General features: G+C 41.8%; 1 protein-coding gene across 7 annotated transcripts in view; it reads left to right on the top strand.

Moving 5' to 3' along the window:
• msi2a (musashi RNA-binding protein 2a) overlaps positions 1-12,502 on the top strand; it is a 258,690-nt gene that overhangs the window by 123,564 nt on the left and 122,624 nt on the right. For all 7 annotated transcript variants that reach the window (XM_083568557.1, XM_083568554.1, XM_083568556.1 and 4 more), the window contains one exon: positions 8,879-8,927. In XM_083568557.1, the coding sequence (XP_083424683.1) occupies positions 8,879-8,927 (49 nt within the window). The remainder of the gene's footprint in view (positions 1-8,878; positions 8,928-12,502) is intronic.

Below are 12,502 nucleotides of genomic sequence, written 5' to 3'. Positions count from 1 at the left end.
CACATATAAGTGGCAGAAACTGGACTTAATCAGTGCGAAAGGTGGCGAGTTTAAATGAGAGCTTAGGGTTTAGAAGGAGCATCTCTGAGATTTAAATGCGACTGATGAAGCATGAAAATATAGTTTCCACTTATTTATATTTGTTTGGAAAAGATGTATATTGTGTTAATGTAACTGGAGGTACACTATTGTGATAACACCTTTTATCATTAGCTTTCCAGTAATCTTTTCTATGATTTCTGTACGCATTTAGTGCTGGTCGGTTTACCGTTTTTCATTGCTAGATTTCTGACCAAAGGATGAAAGAGTTTGGAGTATGTTTTCATCCCTCCACGTTCCCTCGGCTAATGTTTTTTATTGCTTTTTCGGTTTGTTTTATTATGTGCGTAGTGAAAACAAACCACGGCAGAAAGCAGGAAAAGCCAAAAGTATTGATTTTGCTTTGATTCAGACTCGGTGGACAATGTATCATGAAGATTTTATTTCTTTCTTTCTTTATTCATTTCTTTCTTTCTTTATTTTTTGGAGAAGAACTAATTTTGTTGAAATGCTCAGTGAGCTTTCTTGAACAGTGCTCACTCGTATACTGGATTTAAAAATGACAACTATTCATAATTTGTTTCTGCTTGATACCAAAATTGGTATTTTTTGACACATTCTCCTTTCAGGCATTAACAATACCTTCATGTACACTTCTAACTTCTTCTCTCACTCTCTCTCTCTGTGTGTGTGTGTGTGTGTGTGTGTGTGTGTGTGTGTGTGTGTGTGTGTGTGTGTGTGTGTGTGTGTGTCGTTCTCTGCATTACTGTAGCTGTCACATTCTGCTTACCCACACAGTAGAGTACAGTGGCGGCTTTAATGATCTGTGACTGTGTGTATATTCTACCTTTAAACCGGCGATTCTTCGGGAGACACATAAAGCAGGAAATTGTCCTTATAAAAATCACAGTGCAGAAGTGGACTTCACTCTGGGTGCTGAAAGAATCTGGGAGCTTTCGTCATAGAGCAGCTCTCTCTCTTGTTGTACTCGTCTCATGTACGATAGCGAACCCGCAGCACGAACAAGTTTCATCTGCGTGCCGTCTTCGTTTTTATTCATAACAGATGTGAACAGTGCTGGATGAAACATCGAACACAATCCCAGACCATTTCTTCCCTCCACTTCAGACGGCTGTGTTATTGATCTTCTTAGCTGTAAACCCAAGAGATGCCTTCGCTGATTTAAGAGGTAGTAAGGAAAAATGCTACCTCTATCCTTAGCTCGGTAGGGCCGGACTCTAAATCAGGGTGAATTCTTTCCACGGATAGCTTTCTGTCCAGCACGAGTGATCCCCACACACACACACACACACACACACACACACACACACACACACACACACACACACACACACACACGCACACGAGAGCTAGAGGTCAGGACAAGTTTATTGTTGAACAGGTTATAGTGTGATGTTATATGTGGTTTCTGTGTGGTCCGTGTTGCTGCTGAGGCTCAGGCTGCAGATTTGCGGCTCATTGGAAAGCAGGTATGTCGGATGGAACTCTAGAGTTCCTGGATACCGCATGACCCCAAGGGAGAGGAGGGAAGGGTAGCAAAAAAAGAAAATAAAAATACACGCTTCCAGGGTGTTAGACACCGTTACACGTAGTAATAATGTAAACAAAATAAGGTGCAAGTCTTAAGATTCAAATCCAAAATCACTTTAGGCAACACGTTTAAGAAGGATTTTGTTAGTGTTAATTAGGGCTGAATGTCAACAAGGTGTTTCCAACCCACAGAACAATTTTGTGTTCAAACTGATCAGCAGCCTGGCGAAATCACTACACCAAAATCCTGCGCGGCCCCCCTTCAGTATTAATGAGCTACTGCAGCTCAAATTGCTGAAGACCAACACAATATTAGGCAGGTGGTCATAAAGTTATGCCTGATCGGTTGCCATAATGTTATACCTGGTTGGTGTACAATCAGCCAATCATGTGGCAGAAGCACAACATATATATAGCCAGCCTTTCGCCCCCCAGGTGCATCAGTGATCTGCCCATGACTCGGTCCCTGATTCACCACTGTTCCTTCCTTGGACCACTTTTGATAGATACTGACCACTGCAGACCAGGAACATCCCACAAGAGCTGCAGTTTTGAAGATACTCTAAATCCAGTCATCTAGATATCACAATTTGGCCCTTGTCGAGCACTTAAATCCTCACACTTGCCCATTTTTCCTGCTTCTAACACATCGACTTTGGGGGAAAAATGTTTACTTGCTACATAATATATTCACCCACTAACAGGTGCCATGATGAAGAGATAATCAGTGTTATTTACTTCACCTGTCATTATGTTATAATGTCATAATGTTATGCCTGATCGGTGTATAATTGCATAAATGATCAGGGGTACAGGTATTCCTGTTAAAGAGGCTGCTGAGTGTATGATGGAATATTCACGGAATAAGGGTATACAAATGTAGCTACGTAATTGGACTGTGTAATTGCAGTCGATCAGAGTGCATAGTACTATTTTTGCTTAGTAGCTTCTAGCCATCAGGTTTTCTCTCTCTCTCTCTCTCTCTCTCTCTCTCTCTCTCTCTCTCTTTTTCTCTCTCTCTCTCTCTCTTTCTCTCTCTCTCTCTCTCTCTCTCTCTCTCTCTCTCTCTCTCTATATATATATATATATATATATATATATATATATATATATATATATATATATATATATATAAAGACATGCTTATTTGAATTTTGTATAAAAACATGAATACTGATGAGAAGCCCCCCTGGTGAGGAGTAAAACTTATGTTATTGTGTGTGAGTCTGAGTGAAAGAGATCCCCTCCGCTATGACTTTGTGCTGTTTCTCTCTCTCTCTCTCTCTCTCTCTCTCTCTCTCTCTCTCTTTCTCTTCTCATTCTCATCTCATTCTCATGTGTGGAATGTAAATAATGGGGAAATTGCAGTCGATCTAAACTGCTGTCACACTGTATTTCCTTTGCTCTTAAATCTCCAGCAGGCCTGCTACATTTCCCCACATCGCACCACAAGCCAGTCCGCTTATGAATGCTTTTTGTCTGCCAATAAATAATTCAAAAGGCTGTTGATTTAAACCAATGCATGTATAGAGTGTGAGTGTGCGTGTGTGTGTGTGGTGTTTTGTACATATGGTTCTGGGTGCAGCAACATAAGTGCAAAGGTTTCTAGGGAAGGACTGTTCATTGTCATATCTTCTGACAGAAACACGATAAGCCGCCTCTAGGCCCTCGTGTGAATTTAAACAGCTGCTCAGTTGCTTCCTCTTTGTAATTTTTTCCCCTTGTATCTCTGTGCACCAGCACTAGAGTTCGCATGCTTGTTAATAAGTCAGCGCTAGAGCTAAAAGTACAGAATTAGCTCCAGACATCCCTTTGCTATGCTGCTAGCTTCTTGCTCATGAGGCTTTGGCATGCTTGAGATCATCTCAAGTCATTTTAAGGCTCTGATGCAAGCAATAGCCAAGCTGTTAGACCTTTCCGTTGGCTGTTAACTTTAGTTAAAGTAGTTAAGTCAAAAGTGTGAGGAAACAATTGTGTTAGCTTTAGATGTCCTTCTCTAAGTTTTGCTAATGTTTTCCGGCGTTATGTTCCTATGGGATATTTGAAAATTAGCAGAATTACTCATTCAACTTTTTGTTGGATATTAACTCGTTATGCTAATTATGGTAAACTTACAAACTTACTTTTTTTTTTTTTTTTTTTCTAGAGCTACAAACATTGAGTTTTAGAGTTAATAAGTTGCTAAACTCTGCTAAAGTTTGCTAGTTTTGTGCTCATGCGGCTTTGGGGTGAACATCATGTAATTTAAAAATGCTTAGCCGACAGTAAGTTTTTAGCCTAGGGACTGTTAGCATGATATATGTCAGTTAAGTATAAATAACGAGGAGGAAAACCTGTGATAAGGCATTCTTATTGTTTGTTTACTCATCCCCAACCCAACAGCTAGTTTTATAAACCCCTTTTACTGACTTTGCTAACTAATGTTTTCTAGCATAAATCTCTTAAGGGTACTACATTAGCCACATCATCATTTTGCCATCTTATAATTTTTGATCACAAGTTAAAATAGTCGTATAAAAAAACAGCGTAAGGGGAAAAACCAGTGAGGAAGCAGCTCTTTCTTTTTTTCTCCTGCAGACTTTTTCTCGCTAACATTCACAAGGCGAGAGGTGACTAGCAGCGTCTTTTCTTCATTGTTACAAAAGGCCAGCCACTCCAGCGCAGTCTCAATCGCTCTCCTTTTACATACGATAAGGCCACCATTATCCTTTGAACTGTTTGCTTCAGAATAGGAGGAGAAAGGAGTGAGAGATTTCTGCTTCCCTTGAGTGAGCATGGCCTCATCTCATGGTGTGTGTGTGTGTGTGTGTGTGTGTGTGTGTGTGTGTGTGTGTGTGTGTGTGTGTGTGCTGTGTGTGTGTGTGGTGAAGAGGTCCTTAACCAGCTATCAGATGGTGGAAAAGCACAGTGTGTGCTGTGAGAAGCTGCATTGAAAGGCCTGCAGTACTAGTGCATTTCTATAAAAGAGATGTGTGTATGTGTCTATATATATATTACACTATATATATATATATATATATATATATATATATATATATATATATATATATATATATATATATATATACAGTGAGGAAAATAAGTATTTAAACACCCTGCTATTTTGCAAGTTCTTCCACTTAGAAATCATGGAGGGGTGTGAAATTGTCATCGTAGGTGCATGTCCACTGTGAGAGACATAATCTAAAATAAAAATACAAGAAATCAGAATGGATGATTTTTTAACTATTTATTTGTATGATACAGCTGCAAATAAGTATTTGAACACCTGAGAAAGTCAATGTTAATATTTGGTACAGTAGCCTTTGTTTGAAATTACAGAGGTCAAACGTTTCCTGTAGTTTTTCACCAGGTTTGCACACACTGCAGGAGGGATTTCGGCCCACTCCTTCACACAGATCTTCTCTAGATCAGTCAGGTTTCTGGCCTGTCGCTGAGAAACACGGAGTTTGAGCTCCCTCCAAAGATTCTCTATTGGGTTTAGGTCTGGAGACTGGCTAGGCCATGCCAGAACCTTGATATGCTTCTTACAGAGCCACTCCTTGGTTATCCTGGCTGTGTGCTTCGGGTCATTGTCATGTTGGAAGACCCAGCCTTGACCCATCTTCAATGATCTAACTGAGGGAAGGAGGTTGTTCCCCATAACATCTCGCAATACATGGCCCCGGTCATCCCCTCCTTAATACAGTGCAGTCACCCTGTCCCATGTGCAGAAAACCCCCCCCAAAGTATGATGCTACCACCCCCATGCTTCACAGTAGGGATGGTGTTCTTGGGATGGTACTCATCATTCTTCTTCCTCCAAACACGTTTAGTGGAATTATGACCAAAAAGTTCTATTTTGGTCTCATCTGACCACATGACTTTCTCCCATGACTCCTCTGGATCATCCAAATGGTCATTGGCAAACTTAAGACGTGCCTGGACATGTGCTGGTTTAAGCAGGGGAACCTTCCGTGCCATGCATGATTTCAAACCATGACGTCTTAGTGTATTACCAACAGTAACCTTGGAAACGGTGGTCCCAGCTCTTTTCAGGTCATTGACCAGCTCCTCCCGTGTAGTTCTGGGCTGATTTCTCACCTTCCTTAGGATCATTGAGACCCCACGAGGTGAGATCTTGCATGGAGCCCCAGTCCGAGGGAGATTGACAGCCATGTTTAGCTTCTTCCATTTTCTAATGATTGCTCCAACAGTGGACCTTTTTTCACCAAGCTGCTTGGCAATTTTCCCGTAGCCCTTTCCAGCCTTGTGGAGGTGTACAATTTTGTCTCTAGTGTCTTTGGACAGCTCTTTGGTCTTGGCCATGTTGGTAGTTGGATTCTTACTGATTGTATGGGGTGGACAGGTGTCTTTATGCAGCTAACGACCTCAAACAGGTGCATGTAATTTAGGATAATAAATGTAGTGGAGGTGGACATTTTAAAGGCAGACTAACAGGTCTTTGAGGGTCAGAATTCTAGCTGATAGACAGGTGTTCAAATACTTATTTGCAGCTGTATCATACAAATAAATAGTTTAAAAATCATTTATTGTGATTTCTGGATTTTTTTTTTTTAGATTATGTCTCTCACAGTGGACATGCACCTACGATGACAATTTCAGACCCCTCCATGATTTCTAAGTGGGAGAACTTGCAAAATAGCAGGGTGTTCAAATACTTATTTTCCTCACTGTATATATATAGTGTGTGTTTGTGTTGGTGGAGTGTGACGGCCGCTCAGCGGTCACGCACCAGGAGCTCTCTCGCCACTGTCCCGCTTCGTGTGTGTAGATGTATACAATGGCTGAACTGACTTCATCTCTGAGTGCTCACTGAATCATGACCTGTCCTTCAAAAGAGCGGCGCTCGGTGGGAATAGCAACTTTAGTCACTTTCCCTTATGATAAGAATCAGCACTGTGTGTGTGTGTGTGTGTGTGTGTGTGTGTGTTTGGGCTGTCGAACGTGTTTCGCTGGCCAAATGATTAGCATTTTTATAATAGTTCTATATTGCAATTCAGTTTAAAATGTATATACTTTGGGTTTATTTGCTGTTTTACCAGTGCATATACAAGATGGTATCAAAAAGTTTTGAGAATAATAGTGCTAACTGGTGCTATTCTGTCCGCGTGAAACTGGGCAAATCTGCCACAGAGACGTTTGACATCATACGTTTGACGTACGGCGATGCTGTAACGAGTTGTCCGATGTGTTTTGGGTTGCACGCGTGCTTCAAGAGCGGAAGAAAATCACTGGAAGACCTCGAGAGACCAGGAAGACCTTTAACGAGCTCAACCCCCGAAAATGCAGATACCATTCGGCAACTTGTGCGTGATGATCGTTGGAACAGTCCAGATGATCTCGCTTTCTCACCCAACCTACTCGCCATATTTACTCCTGCGGACTTCGACTTCTTACTGAAGATGAGCTGTGAATAATTATGTAGATAAACAAAAGTACTTTCTTGTAAACAGAGCTAGTCCCAGATTGCTGTGTTGAACTGAAAACATACTCATTTAACACTTTTATTCTGAAATACAGTGATGGAATAGTGAGCATAGTTTACCTTTTTTTTTTATCTTATGAAAAACATATTCATATCACATCCAGCTTTTATTCTGTCTTTGTGTTTTTCCGATCCAAATATCTGGAACACACCTAATTTCCCAAGTGCTACAGCTCTTTCATCATCGCCATCCAAAGATTCACTTCCTGTAGCCGAGTTGAGTCAAATCGCTTTCGACAGTAATCGAATCTCACTACAGTTCACTTGCATGGAGGCCAAGTCTTGGAGCGAGTGTGTTCTTACCTGCCCAAAGAACTGCCACAGGCGGAAAAACACATAAAGGGATCTATTAAACACGTGAAAGCACAACTGCACACGTTCTAAACAAAAACAAATAATGAATAATATAGATGCAGATACATGGACATGGTCCCATCTTTAAAACACACTCAGTCAAACCCACTCTCACTTCTGTATTCCGACTCCTAGACATGCCTGAATTACAATATAGTGTAGAGTCACTTTAAATGTTCTGTCTGTATTTGTGTGTGTGTGTGTGTGTGTGTGTGAGTGTGTGTGTGTGTGTTTGTTCAGGAAACAATCTCAACGACCTGCAATTAAAGGTTCTAAAGATCAATAACTGGCATCATTATGGTTTATTAATTATGGAATCCTGTACACACACACACACACACACACACACACACACACACACACACACACACACACTCTAGACTGGCAGTAGTGTTTAAATTTTGCAAGTCTGTGTGTGTGTGTGTGTGTGTGTGTGTGTGTGTGTGTGTGTGTGTGTGTGCGCTCTGTGTTAGACTACTTTTCTGATTTAAACAAACAGAGGCAATGCGCCAAGTCATTCCTGTTTACTTTTGTTTGTGTGCACGCGTGTGTGTGTGCACGCCCATGTGTATGTATGTGTGCGTGCATGCCGTCAGCCCCCCTCTGGTGCTTACCCTCGCTGTGCCACACGCACCCTGCCCTCTCAGTGTGTTACCTAGCGACGGTAACTGGGGCGAGAAACTGAAGACCTTTTGCTCCGGTCTCCCTCTGGGATATTGTCTCTTATATTTGTGTGTGTGTGTGTGTGTGTGTGTGTGTGTGTGTGTGTGTGTGTGTGTGTGTGTGTGTGTGTGTACACACACTGAAGTTTTCTGATGGACTGGAATGAGGGCGTTGACTGAGGTTTATTTGGTCTAAGGAAGAATTTTGTTTGTATTGAGTACTCTTAGTGACAGAAAGAATCAATGCATGATTGCATTGATGAATTGCGACTTCATCCATGACTTCAGAAGTGAAGTTGAAAAAAAAAAGGAAAAGCCTTGCAACAAGAAAACTGTATTTTTCTTTACACTGTTTTTGTTGGATTTTTGATTATAGAAACATTAGTAAGAGTAAATGTTGACTGACTGGCTATAGTGGCATTTGGGAAAGTTTACTAGGTAAATTTGTACATTTAAAGATGAGATGAGATGAGATGAGATTAGAGATGAACCTGACCTTCTGTATTGTGGTCTTTTCTTTTTTTTCTGAAATGCCCAATACATACTTTGGAAGAAAATAAATTGATCTGATGGCTCTGTGTTAGCTAGCTAGTCCATTTAGTCATTAGCTAGCGTATTTGCATAGCAACAGATATTCACATATTCATAATCTCAGCAAATCTCCTCATTGGTGTGTGTTTAATAAACCTGAAGCTGGGTATGGGCTTTGATTCGTTCGTTCTTCTTCCTGTGCTTTACTACACCACACCCCTGACCCGACACCTTCCATTCTTTTGTCTTTCAGGTAGAAGATGCTATGCTGATGTTCGACAAGACCACTAACAGACACAGAGGTAAGAGATAACCCTTTACTGTTTACTGCAGATGGGAAACGGTTCTCTCGTGTTCTGCCGGCTGTGTTAGCGAGGCCGTGTTCCCTGTCGGTGCGTCAGTGGTGCGCTCCGGCTCCTGCCTTTATCAGAGCTGTCTGTTAGTTGCTGATGCTTGTTGACTGATTGCCGAATGAGAAGAAGCGTGCGATGGAAAACGATTGATGGAGAAGGGAGGGGGACCCCCTACATGTCAAGAATTTGATCTGTGGGTTTGGGGAGTTTTATATGGCCTGCTTTCCCGGTGTGTGTGGGGGGGTGTGCACGTTAGATAAGGATTGTGATAATTCTGTAGGGAAGCGTTGTCATTATCTCTGTCTGCTTTATCTCGTCTTTATCTGAGATTAGGAAGAGGCTTGTCCTAAAGCAGAGGACTTTGCAAAGACACAATGCTGCTGTCCTACAAGCACACAATGCGATAAAGACACTAATGCAGCATTCACCCCCCCCCCTCTCTCTCTCTCTTTCTCTCTTTGTATTTCTCTCTTTGTATTTCTCTCATATTAAAACTAATCATTTGCCCAGAATCATGCTGCAGGTGGTCCGAGATGCTGGGATTTTCATTGGGTTGTGACGAGGATGGATGGGATTAGAAATGAGGTTATTAGAGGGATCGTGCAGGTAGGAGGTCGTGGAGACAAGGGGAGAGAGGTTTGGTTATGTGCAGAGAAGAAACGTGGGTATGCTGAGGATGGAGCCACCAGGAAGCAGGAAAAGAGGAAGGCCAAGGAGGAGGTTTATGGATGTGGTGAGGGAAAAAATTCCCTTGAGTTGGATACGCATGATCCGCTGTGGCGACCCCTAACATGAGCAGCTGAAAGAAGAGGAATTGCCCAGAAATATACTTTTCTTAGCCAAAATAGATGTTTTTGGCTGATCCACATTCATAAATTTCCTCCTTGCCCTTCCTCTTTTTGTCCTGCATGGCGGCTCTATCCTCAGAATTCTTTTACCCATGTTCCTTCTCTGCACATGACCAAACCTCTCTCCCCTTGTCTTCAAAACGTCCTACCTGTACGCCAGTGAGTGCCCTCTCCCCCACCTTTGCCCTCGCTCATTTTAATTATTGACCTGTTATTTTTTTGTTGTTGAAAAGAATAGCCTTTATTTGTCACATATACATTACAGCACAGTGAAATTTTGTTCTTCGCATATCCCAGCTTGCTTGGAAGCTGGGGTCAGAGCGCAGGGTCGGCCATGATACGGCCCAAGAGTGGCAGCTTGGCAATACCGGGGCTTGAACCCCTGACCTTCTGATCAGTAATCCAGTGCCTTAACCACTGGAGCTACCACTTCCCCCAGTTGAAGTTTAATATACAGTATATGAACAACATACTGTGTTCATACTTGAATTCAGGCAATTTTACAACGATTATGAAATGTGTTTAACCTTTTTTATGGAAGTTTGAGAATGATTTATATGGTCTGGGGTGGAGCATTATGGCGGGAGAGCCGACCCATTGGCCCTCCCGTATAAATATATAAAAAATACACGTTAGCGTGAAAAAAAGAAAACGAATCACTTCCGTTAATTTTTTTCATTATTGCAGGACTAGGATTTTCATTCATGTTTAAGCGATAAAATTCTCCTATCATAAGCACCATAGGGATTTAGCAAAACATGGAAACACTAGTTTTAAAAGTTTGGTGCCATTTCCATCTTCGTTCTGCTTTCACGTTGTATAAAATAAACAATAGTGAGGAGCTAGCTAGCTAAACATTTAGCCTCATTGGTAAGATTGTGGATATGGTCTGTCTTCATGGATCTGGTTGCATAGCAGCAGCATTCTCACAGGTTTATTCTCTTTAATACCCTCCCATGGGGAAAGCAAAAAAAAATTGCTTTTAAATGTTGCGGAGGGAAAGGTCTAGAAAACAGGGAGGGAAAAGGGAGCAGGTTGCGGTTGAAGCGACGGTTGAAGACCTACCTCTTCCTGAAACACTTATATTAGTACTTTCCAAGTTTGCTTTGTAGAATTCAAGAGTTATATTTAGATTACGTTTTTTAATCTTGCGTGGACAAGGGCGTCTGATTAATGTCGCAAATGTGAATGTAAATGCAGTCGCTGTTCAGAAAAGTGTAACAAGGCTTTGGTTTGAAGAAGGAAATACAAAAAAAATCACAAATGCAACATATTTTAGTAGAAAGCTGTAAATATGCTCATGCCTGCTTTAGTGAGTGAGACACACACACACACACACACACACACACACACACACACACACACACACACACACACACACACACACACACCTTGAATCTTTTCCAAAGCAGTCGTTTAGTTCTTAAAATTAACAAGAACACGTATTTAGTCATTTGCATGAAGCAGGTGCAAATGTGTGTGTGTGTGTGTGTGCGTGTGTGCGTGCACGCGTGGGTCTTAGTAGGTTTCAGGCCCTGTGTGTGTGTGTGTGTGTGTGTAGGTTTCAGGCCCTGTGTGTGTGTGTGTGTGTGTGTGTGTGTGTGTGTGTGTGTGCGTGTGTGCGTGCACGCGTGGGTCTTAGTAGGTTTCAGGCCCTGTTTCGCTTTGACTCTAAACTGACATACATACAGTAAAACGGTTTAAAGGCATTGTGGGTCGTCTGGAAATTTCTCACTGAATGACTAAAAAGGCTGTTACATGCACACACACACACACACACACTCGCGCGCAAACACACACACGCTCGCGCACAACACAGAGTCGAGAATAGCAGATTTTTCCTCTTTTATTGTTGTCTGTAACGAAGCGTGCAGAGCGTTTCTGCTACAGGACCCGCTGACACCCCGTCTTCTTTCACACCAACCTCTCTTTCTCTCTCTCTAGCACTCTCTCTCTCTCTCTCTCTCTCTCTCTCTCTCTCTCTCTCTCTCTCATATCACTATATCTAGCTTGTGTTCTCTCTTTCTGTTTCTCTCTCTCTTTCTTTCTCTCTGTCGCAAATGTTAAACGTCCTTCAGACGCTAACAGGTCATCTCGTGCAGGAATCTGATTGAGGCTTATCGAGCAGATCTCAGCCTCGGCCCCCAGTGCGTTTGCATGGAGGTTAAATGAACGCAGCCTGAGGGAAAGGTAACTGTCTCCCTCTTTTACATCGATGTCTTCTGAGCTCCGTCCCCAGACCTCAATGTTTTAAACAGAAGCACATTCTGGCGAGTTTGTGTCTTTTAAGCTTTCAATCATGCAAACTAGTGCAAAGGTACGATAGACGAAGAGAGAAGAGTAGAGAAGTAGTGCTTTTCCACCAGCACTGAGCCTAATCCGGAACCGTTCCACACGTTTGAACCACATAAGTATCAGCTCTCGATCCGCAAAATCGGTTCCGATTCGGCACTAAAGCGGAAGTCTGGAACTGACGGACCGTGACGTTTGAACTCGAAGTATTCATATAAGCGTCATTTCAATACTTTCCTTTTTCGAGCCAAATGTAGTCGATCAACCAGAAAACATCTACAGAACATTGCAGCAATGAGGGAACTATTGCTAATGCGCTTATATTATATCATATTATATTATATTATTAATTAATATATTATATAATATTTCCAAACGATTTGA

This window comes from Silurus aristotelis, assembly GCF_946808225.1.
Source record: "Silurus aristotelis genome assembly, chromosome: 18".
Classification (NCBI taxonomy): Eukaryota; Metazoa; Chordata; class Actinopteri; order Siluriformes; family Siluridae; genus Silurus; species Silurus aristotelis.
This window is presented reverse-complemented; position numbering and strand designations above follow the sequence as displayed.